At 35.1% G+C, this 12,513-nt stretch overlaps 1 protein-coding gene across 1 annotated transcript; it reads left to right on the top strand.

Annotated features, from left to right (window-relative positions):
• The first annotated feature begins 1,722 nt into the window (after positions 1–1,722).
• LOC121726383 lies at positions 1,723–12,161 on the top strand. The gene is made up of 5 exons (XM_042113730.1): positions 1,723–3,267; positions 3,456–3,659; positions 5,054–5,319; positions 5,816–5,968; positions 9,497–12,161. Exons 1-5 carry the CDS (start codon positions 1,770–1,772, stop codon positions 12,017–12,019), a joined length of 4,644 nt encoding a protein of 1,547 aa, XP_041969664.1. The 5' UTR covers positions 1,723–1,769; the 3' UTR covers positions 12,020–12,161.
• The last annotated feature ends 352 nt before the right edge of the window (positions 12,162–12,513 follow it).

The following is a 12,513-nucleotide window of genomic DNA, read 5'->3' as shown; positions in this document are numbered from 1 at the left end:
ACCTAATTCTATTTTGGTCCCATTGGATCTTTAACTATATATACTCGAGTGACATTCAACCAGGCTGACATGACAATTTTGTCAAACTCATTTTACAATTTGTTTACCTACATAGGTTTGTTTACTTACTTTTTAAGTAGCTTTTTTTACAATATTTTTGTTGTTAAAATGCCTAAATGCCCCGTGAAATGGTGTAGAAGTCATACAGATTACAGATATACGACTTTTAATACAGGAATAACCTTTCATCTGTAAGTGAATTGTTTAAAATTATGCTTAAATTTCTTGTATTTTTGTCGACCCAAAAAAGATGGTTTATTTAAGTTGGATGCTAGGGTATTTGCATAAAATTAAGCTGGTCTCTTTGCGTTCGTCTTATTAAATTTACATGTTATTCTAAAAGTGCAATAATCAAAAAATTATTTAATTACAAAATTTTTACAAAGTCGCCATGGACAGTGTTATGCAAGATGTAACAATTTAATCATAAACGAAATTTTAGGGTCTGGCTGACATTATACTAAATGCGTTATAAGATGATATGGGTATTCTCATATTTCTTTCTACGGATTTTTTTACAACATAACAAAAAACATAATGTAATAAATTACGTTCAATCGACAAAAAACAAATAAGTATTTCCTTTAACATTGTAAATGAACAAAAAAATATACGTATAATTTATACGTGGGAGAGCCATACTTCGGCACGAATGGGCCGGCTTGACCGGAGAAATACCACGTTCTCACAGAAAACCGGCGTGAAACAGTGCTTGCGCTATGTTTCGCCGAGTGAGTGAGTTTACCGGAGGCCCAACCCCCTACCCTATTCTCTTCCCTACCCTCTTCTATTCCCTTCCCATCCCTACCCTTTCCTATTACCCTATTCCCTCTTAAAAGGCCGGCAACGCACCTGCAGCTCTTCTTATGCTGCGGGTGTCCATGGGCGACGGAAGTTGCTTTCCATCAGGTGACCCATTTGCTCATTTGCCCCCTTATTTCATTAAAAAAAAAAGTGCTAACTGTTATTAAAATATTATATTGATTGTGAGTTATAAGTACAAAATTTACGTAAGTTTTTAATTTCAATTCTGAAATAATTTAGCACATAGATTTTTGTAATCTAAAAACATCTTCTCTAGGTGCTCGGACAGTTTCGGATACGCCCGAGTCGTACAAGGTTTGTTCATAATTATTACATGTATATTATAATTATTATCGATGTCTTAAGTATCAGAGGAAAATGTTTGATTTTAAAATAATAATTATGTGCTCGTTTCTTCGTGATAGTAGCTGATGTGCTTGGTGTATTTACTGCATAATACTATCCGCTTTTGACAATTATTTGTTTCATAACTATGACAATGACAATAACCGCGCAGGCTGTCGTCCGGTGCGCAATATTATGATACGTTACCTGGGATACGACCTTGGCGAAGATCTGAATTGTCATATTTTAGTGTTCGAAAAGGAGCCATTCAAAACGGTTGAAGTATGGGAGTTACGTTTCCTTAGTTTTTATTATTCGTAGTCTTTAAAAGATTTACTGACTTATTGACTGAATATTTAGGCACTAACGTAAAAAAAAGTGGAATCTGTCAGTGTCAAAATCAGCAGGCACGGGCTGTCAAGTGCCAGTTGTCATTTGTCAGTTTCAAATTTAAATTCAACAGAATTTTATATTTGTAGCGGTTACAAAACATAATACGGTACCTATTTTATTAAAACAAATCTGTGTTACAAAAGTTTTTAGTTTATTTAAACAGAAATATGAGTTTAATTAGTGCTGTTCTTCATGAAGCCGATAAAATATCATTGGAAGATTATAAAAAAAACCGAGATGAATTGCTAACGAAAGTGAAAGATCTTCAGGAGCGGATGCAAATGTTGTCGTGGGCTTTACACCAAAACATAATCGATACTTACTTAAATTTCGTGCCTACCAAAAGTTTAGAACAATTGAACTATAAGAATCGCAAACACAACATTCTTGCAGATTACGACAAGCTTGTTACGGAAGTTAAGACATTCAATGAAAAATTCATTAAAATGGACTCAAAAGACGAGTTTAGTAACTCTTACAAACTTTTTGATACTGCCTATATCAATTTTTTGGATCTCTGTACAGTGGTTGAGGGTAAAATAATATTGGATAAGGCTAATCATGAATTTGGGCGTAACAACTACACTGAGGCTGTTATTAGTGTGAAAAATCTACAGAAAAACTTACACTGCCTAACATTCGATGGAAATGCAAAAAAAGCTTTGAACAATGTTATATCCCAATGTGAAAACCAACTGTCGATGTATTTGGCTCAATTGAGTGTTGAATGGGAGGATATATTTGTATGGAAAGAGACTAAAGAACCTTTTTATATGACATACTCATTATCCGTCCAACAAAATGACTCTCAACTGATACAAAAAATTCTAAAGTCATTGTATGTAACTGACAGACTAAATGCAGAACTTGGTTTATTCTCTAATTTCTTTATAAGAAACCTTCTTCACAACGTCATACGACACAACTGTGATATCTTTACAGAAGACCATATTGGTGCTCTGGAATTCAATATTAAGATAGACTTAAATGACAAAAAGAAGCCAAATTTTAATACTATATTCAATAACTTAACAGCTATATTTGAATTTCTGCATTCAACTCTAGGTTCTCATTTTGAATGTGATAAAACATTTATTGAAGTGTTTGCAGAATCTATAAACAATAAGTTTTTTAACAAAATAATTGAAGACTGCATAAGAAACAATCTGCCATCCTGTGACAGCAGCTACGAAAATTACAAAAATATAGTTGTGGAATTAGATTCCTTCAACAAGTTTTTGATCGACCTAAAATTTGTTGCTGCTGAAAAGTCACCTTTAAATAAATTTGTCAGTGACACTGAGTGTGTGCTGTATGACAAGAGATGTGATAAACTATTATTTGATATTCGCAATCTACTTAAGCAAAGTCTCTCCCATGGGATTGTCTCTGTTGGTCAAGAAATAGATATTCAGAATGAATCTATGTATGATGACACCCAAAAAGATATATTAAACAGCCCATTGCACCTCCCCAAGTGTGTTATATCTGAAAATGTTAAAGAGATAATGTCTATGATCATTAAACATTTAGAAGAAAGTATTAAATTACCAGAAAAATATGGCGAGCAACTTGTACTTTATATCAAAGACATAGCAGTCAACTATCAATGTATTGTGCCTAAGAAGTTTAAAATCAATTTGGAGTGTTGTCCTTTAGACATTGGTAGGTATTAAAATCCATCCTCTTCAAAATCAAATCAAATAATAGGTTTATTTGATTCACTAGTAAAAAACAAAAAAATACTTTCAATAGTGTTGCTGAACTAATATAAAAAACTTGAGTACCTATTATGTTTTACTAAAACTATGAGCTTACTATGTAGCAATATTTTATACTTTATTTTTTTACAGCCTTATTCTTCAACAACTGCTTCTACCTCGCTCACAGCCTGCTCGGTCCACCTTGGAAGAATGTACTTCCTGCGAGACTTGCTAATTACCTCACAACAACACTTTTAGAATGCGTTCAAGACTTGAGAGCTGTAGGTTTACAGAAAATTTCATTGTACTTGCAAAATCAGAAAAATGTAATTATTCAAGAAGTCGAAGCTAATGGTAAGTATTCTACAGTTATTTTCTAAATTAAAGACATGAGTGGATGAAGTGGGTAATAAAAACTTTGAAAATGGTCCTTTTTATGCATAAATGGAGGCTTTAGGACTGGGAAAATTATTTGAAATAAAAAAAAATTATATATAGCCAGACGATGAAGTATCAAAGCGCACGGACGTGTGCAGGTCAAGTTCCAGCAGACCGTGCGCATGCCATGCACTATTTACACGAAACGTTTCGACGCACTTTTGACCCCCCCTTTAGCTCAGTAACTATTACAAGTGCAAAATTAAAATTATACCTACGTAATAATTATATACTAGAACTTAAGCAGTATACCAAATTTCATAGATATAGCTTCGGTAGATCCTGAAATATGTCTGTGTAAAAATAGCTAATTTTGGCACCGACTCACTGACCAGTGACCGGTAATCAAAATCTCTAGGCCACTTCCAATTGTGTCCTAGCATTATGAAATTTAGCACACAGGTTCATGGGCGTAGCCACACTGGGGCGCTTGCCCCGCCCGGGCTCTGACCTATAAGGTGTCTATAAATTAAACAAATTTCTTTTTTCTTACAACAATCATCATATCAGTAAGAAAGTTACACAAAAAAATTTGTTGACATGAAAAAAGTGCGATCAAAACAAAAAGCGCGAGGGATAGGTTGACTGCTCAGCTGCCCCACCCTGAGCCCAAGGCTGGCTACGCCCATGCACAGGTTGTGTTATAATTATGTAGATTAACAAAAAATTTAGAAATTTAAGAAAGCAAGCGTGAGTCGGCTCATGACCGAATTTTAGGTAAAAATTCTTATGTACCACTACCAGTGAATATGATGAGGAGGGTGGGAGGAGAAAAGGGGGGTATAAAATATTGTCATGTATAGCTTATTAAATAAATACTGTTTACGTCTTAAGGCTTCTATGGATAGTTAAACAAATACCACTAGCCATCTATCGAAAGTATTGTTAATAAATAACTTTCGATAGATGCCGCTAGCAAAGTTACTCTAAACGCAAAATGACTTCTTAGATAAACAATACATGCAGGCGTGGCACAAAAAATAGGTATGATTTCTCGAAAAAAGTATTGAAATCCCACCAAAAACATACCTGTTAAAATTAGGGTCCCTATCAACTCTTTTTTAAGGCGTATAATTAGCCAATAGGAAATTGGCCCTATTTTTTACAGGTATGTTTTTGGTGGGATGTAAGTTACAAGGTTTGTTCAAATTATAAGGGTAAAAATGAGTAATTTCCCTTATGTTATATATTGTTACTTATCCACTTCATCCACTCAAGTCTTCAATTATTTTTATGTTAATGATGTAACAATTATGTATATAAAATAAATATTTTTCAATTATTATTTAAATAAAAGATTTACTTTTCAGAACTACCATGGTCTCAAAACTCATTTGAAGTGTTAGATGGAGCTGTGAATCACGCAATAAGTTTAATGAGGGAATTGAAAGACTGCTGGAACAGTGTCCTGCCATTAAAAATGTATGAACTTTCAATGTGTACTCTTGCACAAGCTCTTTGCCAGTCAATGTTGCAGAGGATGTTTGCTGACACCAAACCAATATGTGAAGAGTTGGTTTATATGCTGGCTATTAGATTTGAAGACACTGTTGATGATATTCTATTTTTGTTTGAGGTAAATGTAATGCATTTTAATTGCTCACTAGCTGTTGCCCGCGACTTTGTCCACATGGACTTTGGTTTATCGCTGTGGTTCCTGTACATCGATTGAATAGTTTAGGCGAAAATTATAAAAGTTTATTGTGCGGGAACCGTACATTTTCCGTGACAAAATGTATCGTATGTCATATTCTGGGACTCAAAGTATGTCTATACCAAATTTCAGCAAAATCGGTCCAGCCGTTTACACGTGATGTCATTTTTTTCTATCGAGAAAATTTTAAGATAGTGTTTTTGCTCAGATCGAATTCTCGGAAATATAATATAGTATCTAATTTTAGAATGAAACAATTCGGGCCTTATTTTCAAGTATAAAAATGAATTATAAAATCGACACTTTAGGGTAGTCGCCCCCTTAACTCACGAGACTAGTTAGAGCTAATGTGACTTACAGCTTACGTGAACATTTTTATTTTTAGCAAAGTTAAAAAAAATCTCCTTTTAATTTCCAGAAATCAGTAAAATTGGAAATGAAAATAAACTGTTGGAATAAATTCATCAAAATGCCCCAGCTTTTGAAAGCTCAATTGTTGGAGATCACAGACCTTTGGAAACACGATACAGACTTGAATCGAAGCTACACATGTGAAGAAATACGATCTATTATTAAAATAAGATTTCCTGAGGATAAATATAGATTAAGAATATTAAAAGAGATACAGTGAACAATTTTTATTTTTTATTTTAAAACAATGATTTAATTTCCGTAAGTAATGGAGGACTTTTCTATTTACCATTTTAGTTGGTTAACTGGCAACCAGTAACATATGATGTGCGGCATATATTTGCGTGCTCAGATTGCATTATTGCGTAATTTGAGCCAATATTGAATACAAAATTGCGGAAGGAAGGAAACAGGAAATTATGCACCATATGCTGCACTTTATTAGTTTAAAGCCGAAAAGTTAAAAAATGTTAGTATTAAACGATCGTTTTTTAACCTCCGACAAAAAAAGAGGGGTGTTATAAGTTTGACGCGTCTGTCTGTCTGTCTGTGTGTATCTGTCCGTGGCAATAATTACATAACTGTGATTAAATTAAGATTTTAACATAAAGCCCATACTTAAATTGTCTGCCAAACTATTTATTTAATTACAGTCAAGTAATTAATATATTTCGTCTCTGAATGCGGTAGTTAGTCTATTTTAAAAAACGTTGTTTAATAATATTTGGACCTAAGACCCAATTTCACCGACCTCTGTTAAATCCTAACAAGGCATTACTTAACGGACCTTGGAAAATTAAACAGACTGTTAAAATACTTATGTCCCACAGTAAATATTTAGCAGCCGATTAGTAAATACAATGTTGAACAACGAGTGAATAACATTCAATTCGTTTGTTCTTGTTATAAGGCGACGAAATTGCAATGTACAAGTTTAATACGACATGTTGGCTGCAATATGTCATTTTCACCTTATTCGTATAATACGTCATCTGGTAGATAATGCGACCACATTAAAATATCACTGATCGCATACATTTGTTACACTACAGTAGATCTTTTTAATTTACCAGGTTAATAATTATGATCTGTCAAAGCTGAAAACATGAATCATGATACAAACTTTTATTTACCTACTTATTTCGGTTTGGTAATTTTGATACAAGTCAGTGTATTTGCAATGTCAAGGAAAATCCGAGGGCTGAATTTTTGACAAAATTAAAATAAATAATTATGCATAACATGAAAAATAATAAATAATATGTAAGGATGTGGCGAAACATGGCGGAAACACTCAAAAGTCAAAACAGATTATTTTATTGATATTGGATATTGTCTAATGTCTTTGAAAAATGTTGTTTTGACTACTATAACGGCATGTTATATATTTAACGGACCTCCCCAGCAGTTAAAGCAGTTAAAGCAGCAGTTAAAATTAAAATTTAACACCGTGTTAGGCGATTTGACATGACATTAGCGTATGGTGGAACGCTCGATAGATCTAACAGGCCGTTAACTGATTTAACAAGCCATTATTTATTTAACATTGCTTGATGAAACTGGGTCTTAACCATAATTTTGAGTTTATAAACTTTCTCGATACATTCTGCATTAATTATAAGTATCTGCATATTTTGTTGTATGGGTTTATTGCCTAAAAATTAAAATCAGTTATTATTAAAACGTTGGTACATCTGCGAAATCAAAATTGGCTAAAACTGACATTCGCGTTCGTAGAAAACTAGGGATACAAGTTCATTGAAATCGTGTCCCTGATTCCCTACTAGTACATAGTCTAAGTACTAGAAAATATTACGTAGGTTATTTGACTATTTTAATTTTTTATTTTAAGGTCCGATCGATTGTTTTGGGTTAGGTATCAGAGACAGTAAGATTATACATCATTTTCTTCGGGAAGTGATTTGATTTTATAAATTATTTATTTTAACTAGCTATCCCTGTGAACTTCGTGTCCCTTTAAAACCTTCCCTGGACTTTTACGAATATTTTAAGACTAAAATCAGCCCAATCCGTTCAGCCGTTTTCGAGTTTTAGCGCGACTAACACATTTGAAAATCCATTTTTATATATAAGACTAGCTGTCCCGGTGAACTTCGTGTCACTTTAAAACCTTCCTTTTACGAATATTTTAAGACTAAAATCCCAATCCGTTCAGCCGTTTCCGAGTTTTAGCGCGACTAACACATTTGAAAATCCATTTTTATATATAAGATTAAGAATTAGCCAAAGGGCGCATTGTCCAAATTTGTCTCATTTAATAATATAGTAAAATCGTTTGTTATTGGCATTGACAGAGAAAGTTATCCGCCCATCACGCTATACTATTTAAGTGAATGACTCTTCCTGCCGCCGATTATTACGTACTTACAGGCCCGCAATCGAGAACGTTACGCACTATGCAACACTTATCGGTAGGTAAACCCTCATGCGAAAACCCAAAAATAATCATTTGTGAGTGAAGTGATGTGCTGTGAAAAAAGTGCGTGCCCTTGAATTGGATTTTAAAATCATCGAAAACTTACATGGAACATAATTCTCTGTTTATAAAGAATTATTAAATATGTGTGAAATTAACAATCTTCACAAGGTAGGAGTAAGGAGCCCTTCGAATATTCGTATAAGTACTTACTGTACTCGATGTTTCTATTTATTGTAAAAGATATTTTAAATAAAAATAACAAAATTGATATTAGACTATATTAACATTTAAATACCTACATACGTACGCCTTCAAAGTCTAAGATACGGGCGAGTGCAGGACCAAGATACATCCCGCATTTCCCCGCAACCTTTTTCAAGTTATCCTCCGAGATCGCACGCGGAGTCCTGGACGAATACAAACCACAATCTATATATTAATACGTGAGCCAAAAACTTTGTATCCCTTTTGACGAAAAATGCGGAAACGTAGGCGAATGAAATTTTGCACAGTTATAGTTTATATGGTGAAGGAGTGCATCGAGCTAATATTATTTTGAAATTATGCTTTTATCATAAATTTTTTAACAAATAAAACATTACACACACTACAACACACACACTAGGAAAAATGACAGCTTTTTGAGTGACAAGCCTATACAGACGAATTATACTCTTTTATTTATGGTTGAAGTCTGTTGACAACAAGGTGACAAAATATTGAAATTGGATTATAGTTTTTTTTATTGAATCTTTGATACTATTAGACAATGCTTACACGGCCAGTCTGAAATCAGCTGAGTCCCAGAGACAAGAGTTGAAAAAAATATGATAAAGTTAATAATTTTTACAAAATATAGGTAGTAGTCCGAATGTCGTTGAAACTAAGGTCGAATTTCGACCATTGGGCGATCTCTAGTTAAATTTATATCCCGTATAGCATAAAATATTTAAAAAGTACAAGGTCAGTGTTAATCAGTAACATATATTAAACGTCGGAAAACACGATTATTGCGTGTTTTACGCTTTGACGATTCAGGCGGCAAAAAGTTATTGCAATGTGCACCTATCTATTATCACTTTTATTTTCTTATCGAAAGCCAAATTAGGTTTAGTAGAGGTAAAAAATCCGAGGCTTCCAAAGAAGAGGTTTCTACACGTTCAACTGTCCGCAACTACGCTTAAAACTAGCTATTATTCTTCACATACTTTTAAATGGTGTACTTCAACTAAACATTTTTCTTTTCAGACGGCATTCCTGATCACAGCGTTAGCGATCGTCGTCAATCAACGTGTCGTAAACGCACAAACTAGCGTATTCGAAGACTTATTGGCAATAGAGACGAAGAATAATGCGCTAACTGTAATAAATGGACCCAAAATCCTCAAACCACCAACAGGCCTCACATCAATATCAAACCAAACGTTTATTCCGGAACCAAGGCCGCCAAGTAAACCACCGATTAATTTATCGCCCGATAAAAAGTACTTCTATGATTTACCTCCGCAGTTTTTTAACCCAGCAAAGAAGCTTCAAGCCCCACCGGTACATGTTTACACCAAAGAACCATTGAAGCTGTCAAACTCTGTATATAAGTTTCCTAATGTTGTTTCTATGCAACATGGAAATAAAATTCAAGCTCCACAATATTCGCCGACTATAAATAGACCTCCAGTATACTCACCAACGAGTGGCAAGACCTCAATCATTAATAGTCCTAAATTTAGTCTCCCGATCCAAACAATAAATGGAATTCGCACTGATTTTGTTAAACCGCCGCCGTTTATTAATATTACGACAACATCGACTACCACTCCGACGACCACAACAAGATTATTGAGAACTAAAAGGATTTGGCCAAAAAGAATGTTGGAGAAGAACAACTCGACATCACTAAATAGCTCAGCTACAAATGACTTTTTAAAAAATAATGTCTCTAACATAACTGATCTTGCCGTTTCGAGTAGTCGAGTAAGAGTAAGATACGCCAGCACCGAAAAGCCCATTACCTCGACGAGCTCACAATCGACAACGCGTGGCTATCGCAGAGTAACGAGAGCGCCAAAGGCAAATGTAACAACCCAAGCCTCTAAAATAGAGCCAAACGATTGGATACCGATTGTCCCCCATCAATATACTAAAAGAAAACCGTTGAGGACGCGCATTAGCAAGCGATCGATCGATCGAAGTGATAAAGAGCGATCAGATGTATATTTCGATAACCAGGGAGAATATACAGACAATAAAAATGTATTGTACCTACAACCATATGGAATACTTCCAATGAACAACCATTTACAAGGCGGAGCCGCAGCTATTGGCAATAGAATGGTTTTTTTTCGTAAAAAGAAACAAACGAACCTGAATAATCAAGAACAATCGTCGATATTAAATCCATTTGCTTACGCCTCTCAACAAAGCCCGAAGTTTGCTTCGTTTGCCGAGACTGCACAAACTAGACTGAAAAATCTTTTAAATCCATTAGCATACGCCACTGAACAACAACCAAAAGTTTTATTGAATCCATTTGCTTATTCTCTTGATAACAATCCAAAAACAGTTTTAAATCCATATGCCGCTGAACCTACAGAACAACGTCCAAAAATTATATATCGAGGACATAAAAAATCGAAAAGTCGTCTGCCTTTACAGTCAACCGGGTACGAAGATCAAAGACAGGAAGCTAGCCATCACGCCAAAGTTGTAACCAAAATCAAACACCATCATCATCACCACCATCACAGATACATTAAAACTGTGGAAAAACCTGTCAACGTTCCAGTAAAAGTGGAAGTCCCAAAGCCTTATCCGGTAGAAAAGCAAGTTCCAGTGCCAGTCCCCGTGGAGAAGATTAAAATAGTAGATCGACCATACCCCGTTACGGTAGAAAAAAAGGTACCGTATCCAGTAGCAGTTAAAGTTCCACATCCGGTGCCTTATAAAGTGGTCGAAAAAGAATACGTACCAAGACCATACCCAGTAATACAACATGTTCCCGTCGTCAAACACGTCGAAGTTAAAGTGCCACAGCCCGTACCGGTAGAAGTGGAGAAGAGGGTTCCTGTGCCAGTTCAAGTCGCAGTGCCTGTCGAAAAGCAGGTGCCATATCCTGTTGAAGTAGAAAAAAGAGTTCCCTACCCAGTCCCGGTTAAAGTTTACGTTCCTCAACCATACGCTGTCGAAAAGAGAGTGCCTTATCCTGTTGAAGTAAAAGTAAAAGAACCCGTGGAAGTTATAAAACACGTTGAAGTTAAGGTTCCTGTACCACAACCGTATCCAGTGAAAGTTCCTCATCCTGTACGCGTTGAAGTCGAAAAAAGGGTACCATATCCGGTTCAGGTAGAAAAAAGAGTTCCCGTTCCATACGAAGTGTTGGTACCACAGAAGGTAGAAGTGGAAAAGAGAGTACCAGTTTACGTTCCGAAGCCTTATCCCGTAGAGAAGAAAGTACCATATCCAGTTAGAGTACCGTATCCAGTAAAAGTGCCAGTCGAGGTCCCAGTTGAGGTTCCGGTATATATTCATCATCCTTTCCAGATTATTAACGACGATGTGCTCGTGGGTGGAGCGTCAGAGCACGAATACTCGGAAAACCAAGTCATCGACAGATCTACCGATGGCCAATCGGCAGCGACGCCACCTCCAGACAATTCATCAACGAGTATTCCCCACCACGCTGTCACGGTTCACGGTAACACTGGCTATAACAGTATCTCGTCTAGATCTGATAGCACATCGGCAACCACACCTGCCCAATCCTCAATAAACTAAAATAGCATTATCTTCACAATAGCAGCTGTGATAACATCATATATTTCACATTGATGATTAATGATAAATACATGATACACAGCAATTGTTTCTCTATCATCGAAAGAGGAACGATATTGTTAAATACGCCTTTAGTATTTTTATTATCAGGCTAGTAAGTTTCGAATAACTTATTGTTACATTGTTACATACATAACTTAATAATTTATAACACTGTTTAGATTTTGTGCTAGTTGAACGATTTGTAAATATAATCATAAGATGAATACTTACTATTAAATTATTTCATTTGCAATTTACCTATTTACTTATAAAAACTGCTGTACTCATAGTGCATCAATAACAGGCACCATACACAATATTTAAGGAGCTAGATAATTTTAGAACCTTAAGTGAAATTAAAATAAAATCTTTCTTAAAATTCAGACCTCAAATTTCTAAAGGAAGGTTGTCCTCAAACCTATGTTGTTTTAAGAGGAGTCCACACCGCCCTT

This window comes from Aricia agestis, chromosome 4, assembly GCF_905147365.1.
Source record: "Aricia agestis chromosome 4, ilAriAges1.1, whole genome shotgun sequence".
NCBI classification, from domain to species: Eukaryota; Metazoa; Arthropoda; class Insecta; order Lepidoptera; family Lycaenidae; genus Aricia; species Aricia agestis.
This window is presented reverse-complemented; position numbering and strand designations above follow the sequence as displayed.

Bases quoted from the DNA above. Each gene is read 5' to 3' on its own strand.
- LOC121726383 (XM_042113730.1), top strand. From the start codon at position 1,770: ATGAGTTTAATTAGTGCTGTTCTTCATGAAGCCGATAAAATATCATTG. The intron at 3,268-3,455 runs GTAGGTATTAAA...ATTTTTTTACAG, and splicing joins GTGTTGTCCTTTAGACATTG to CCTTATTCTTCAACAACTGC. The intron at 5,320-5,815 runs GTAAATGTAATG...TTTAATTTCCAG, and splicing joins ATATTCTATTTTTGTTTGAG to AAATCAGTAAAATTGGAAAT.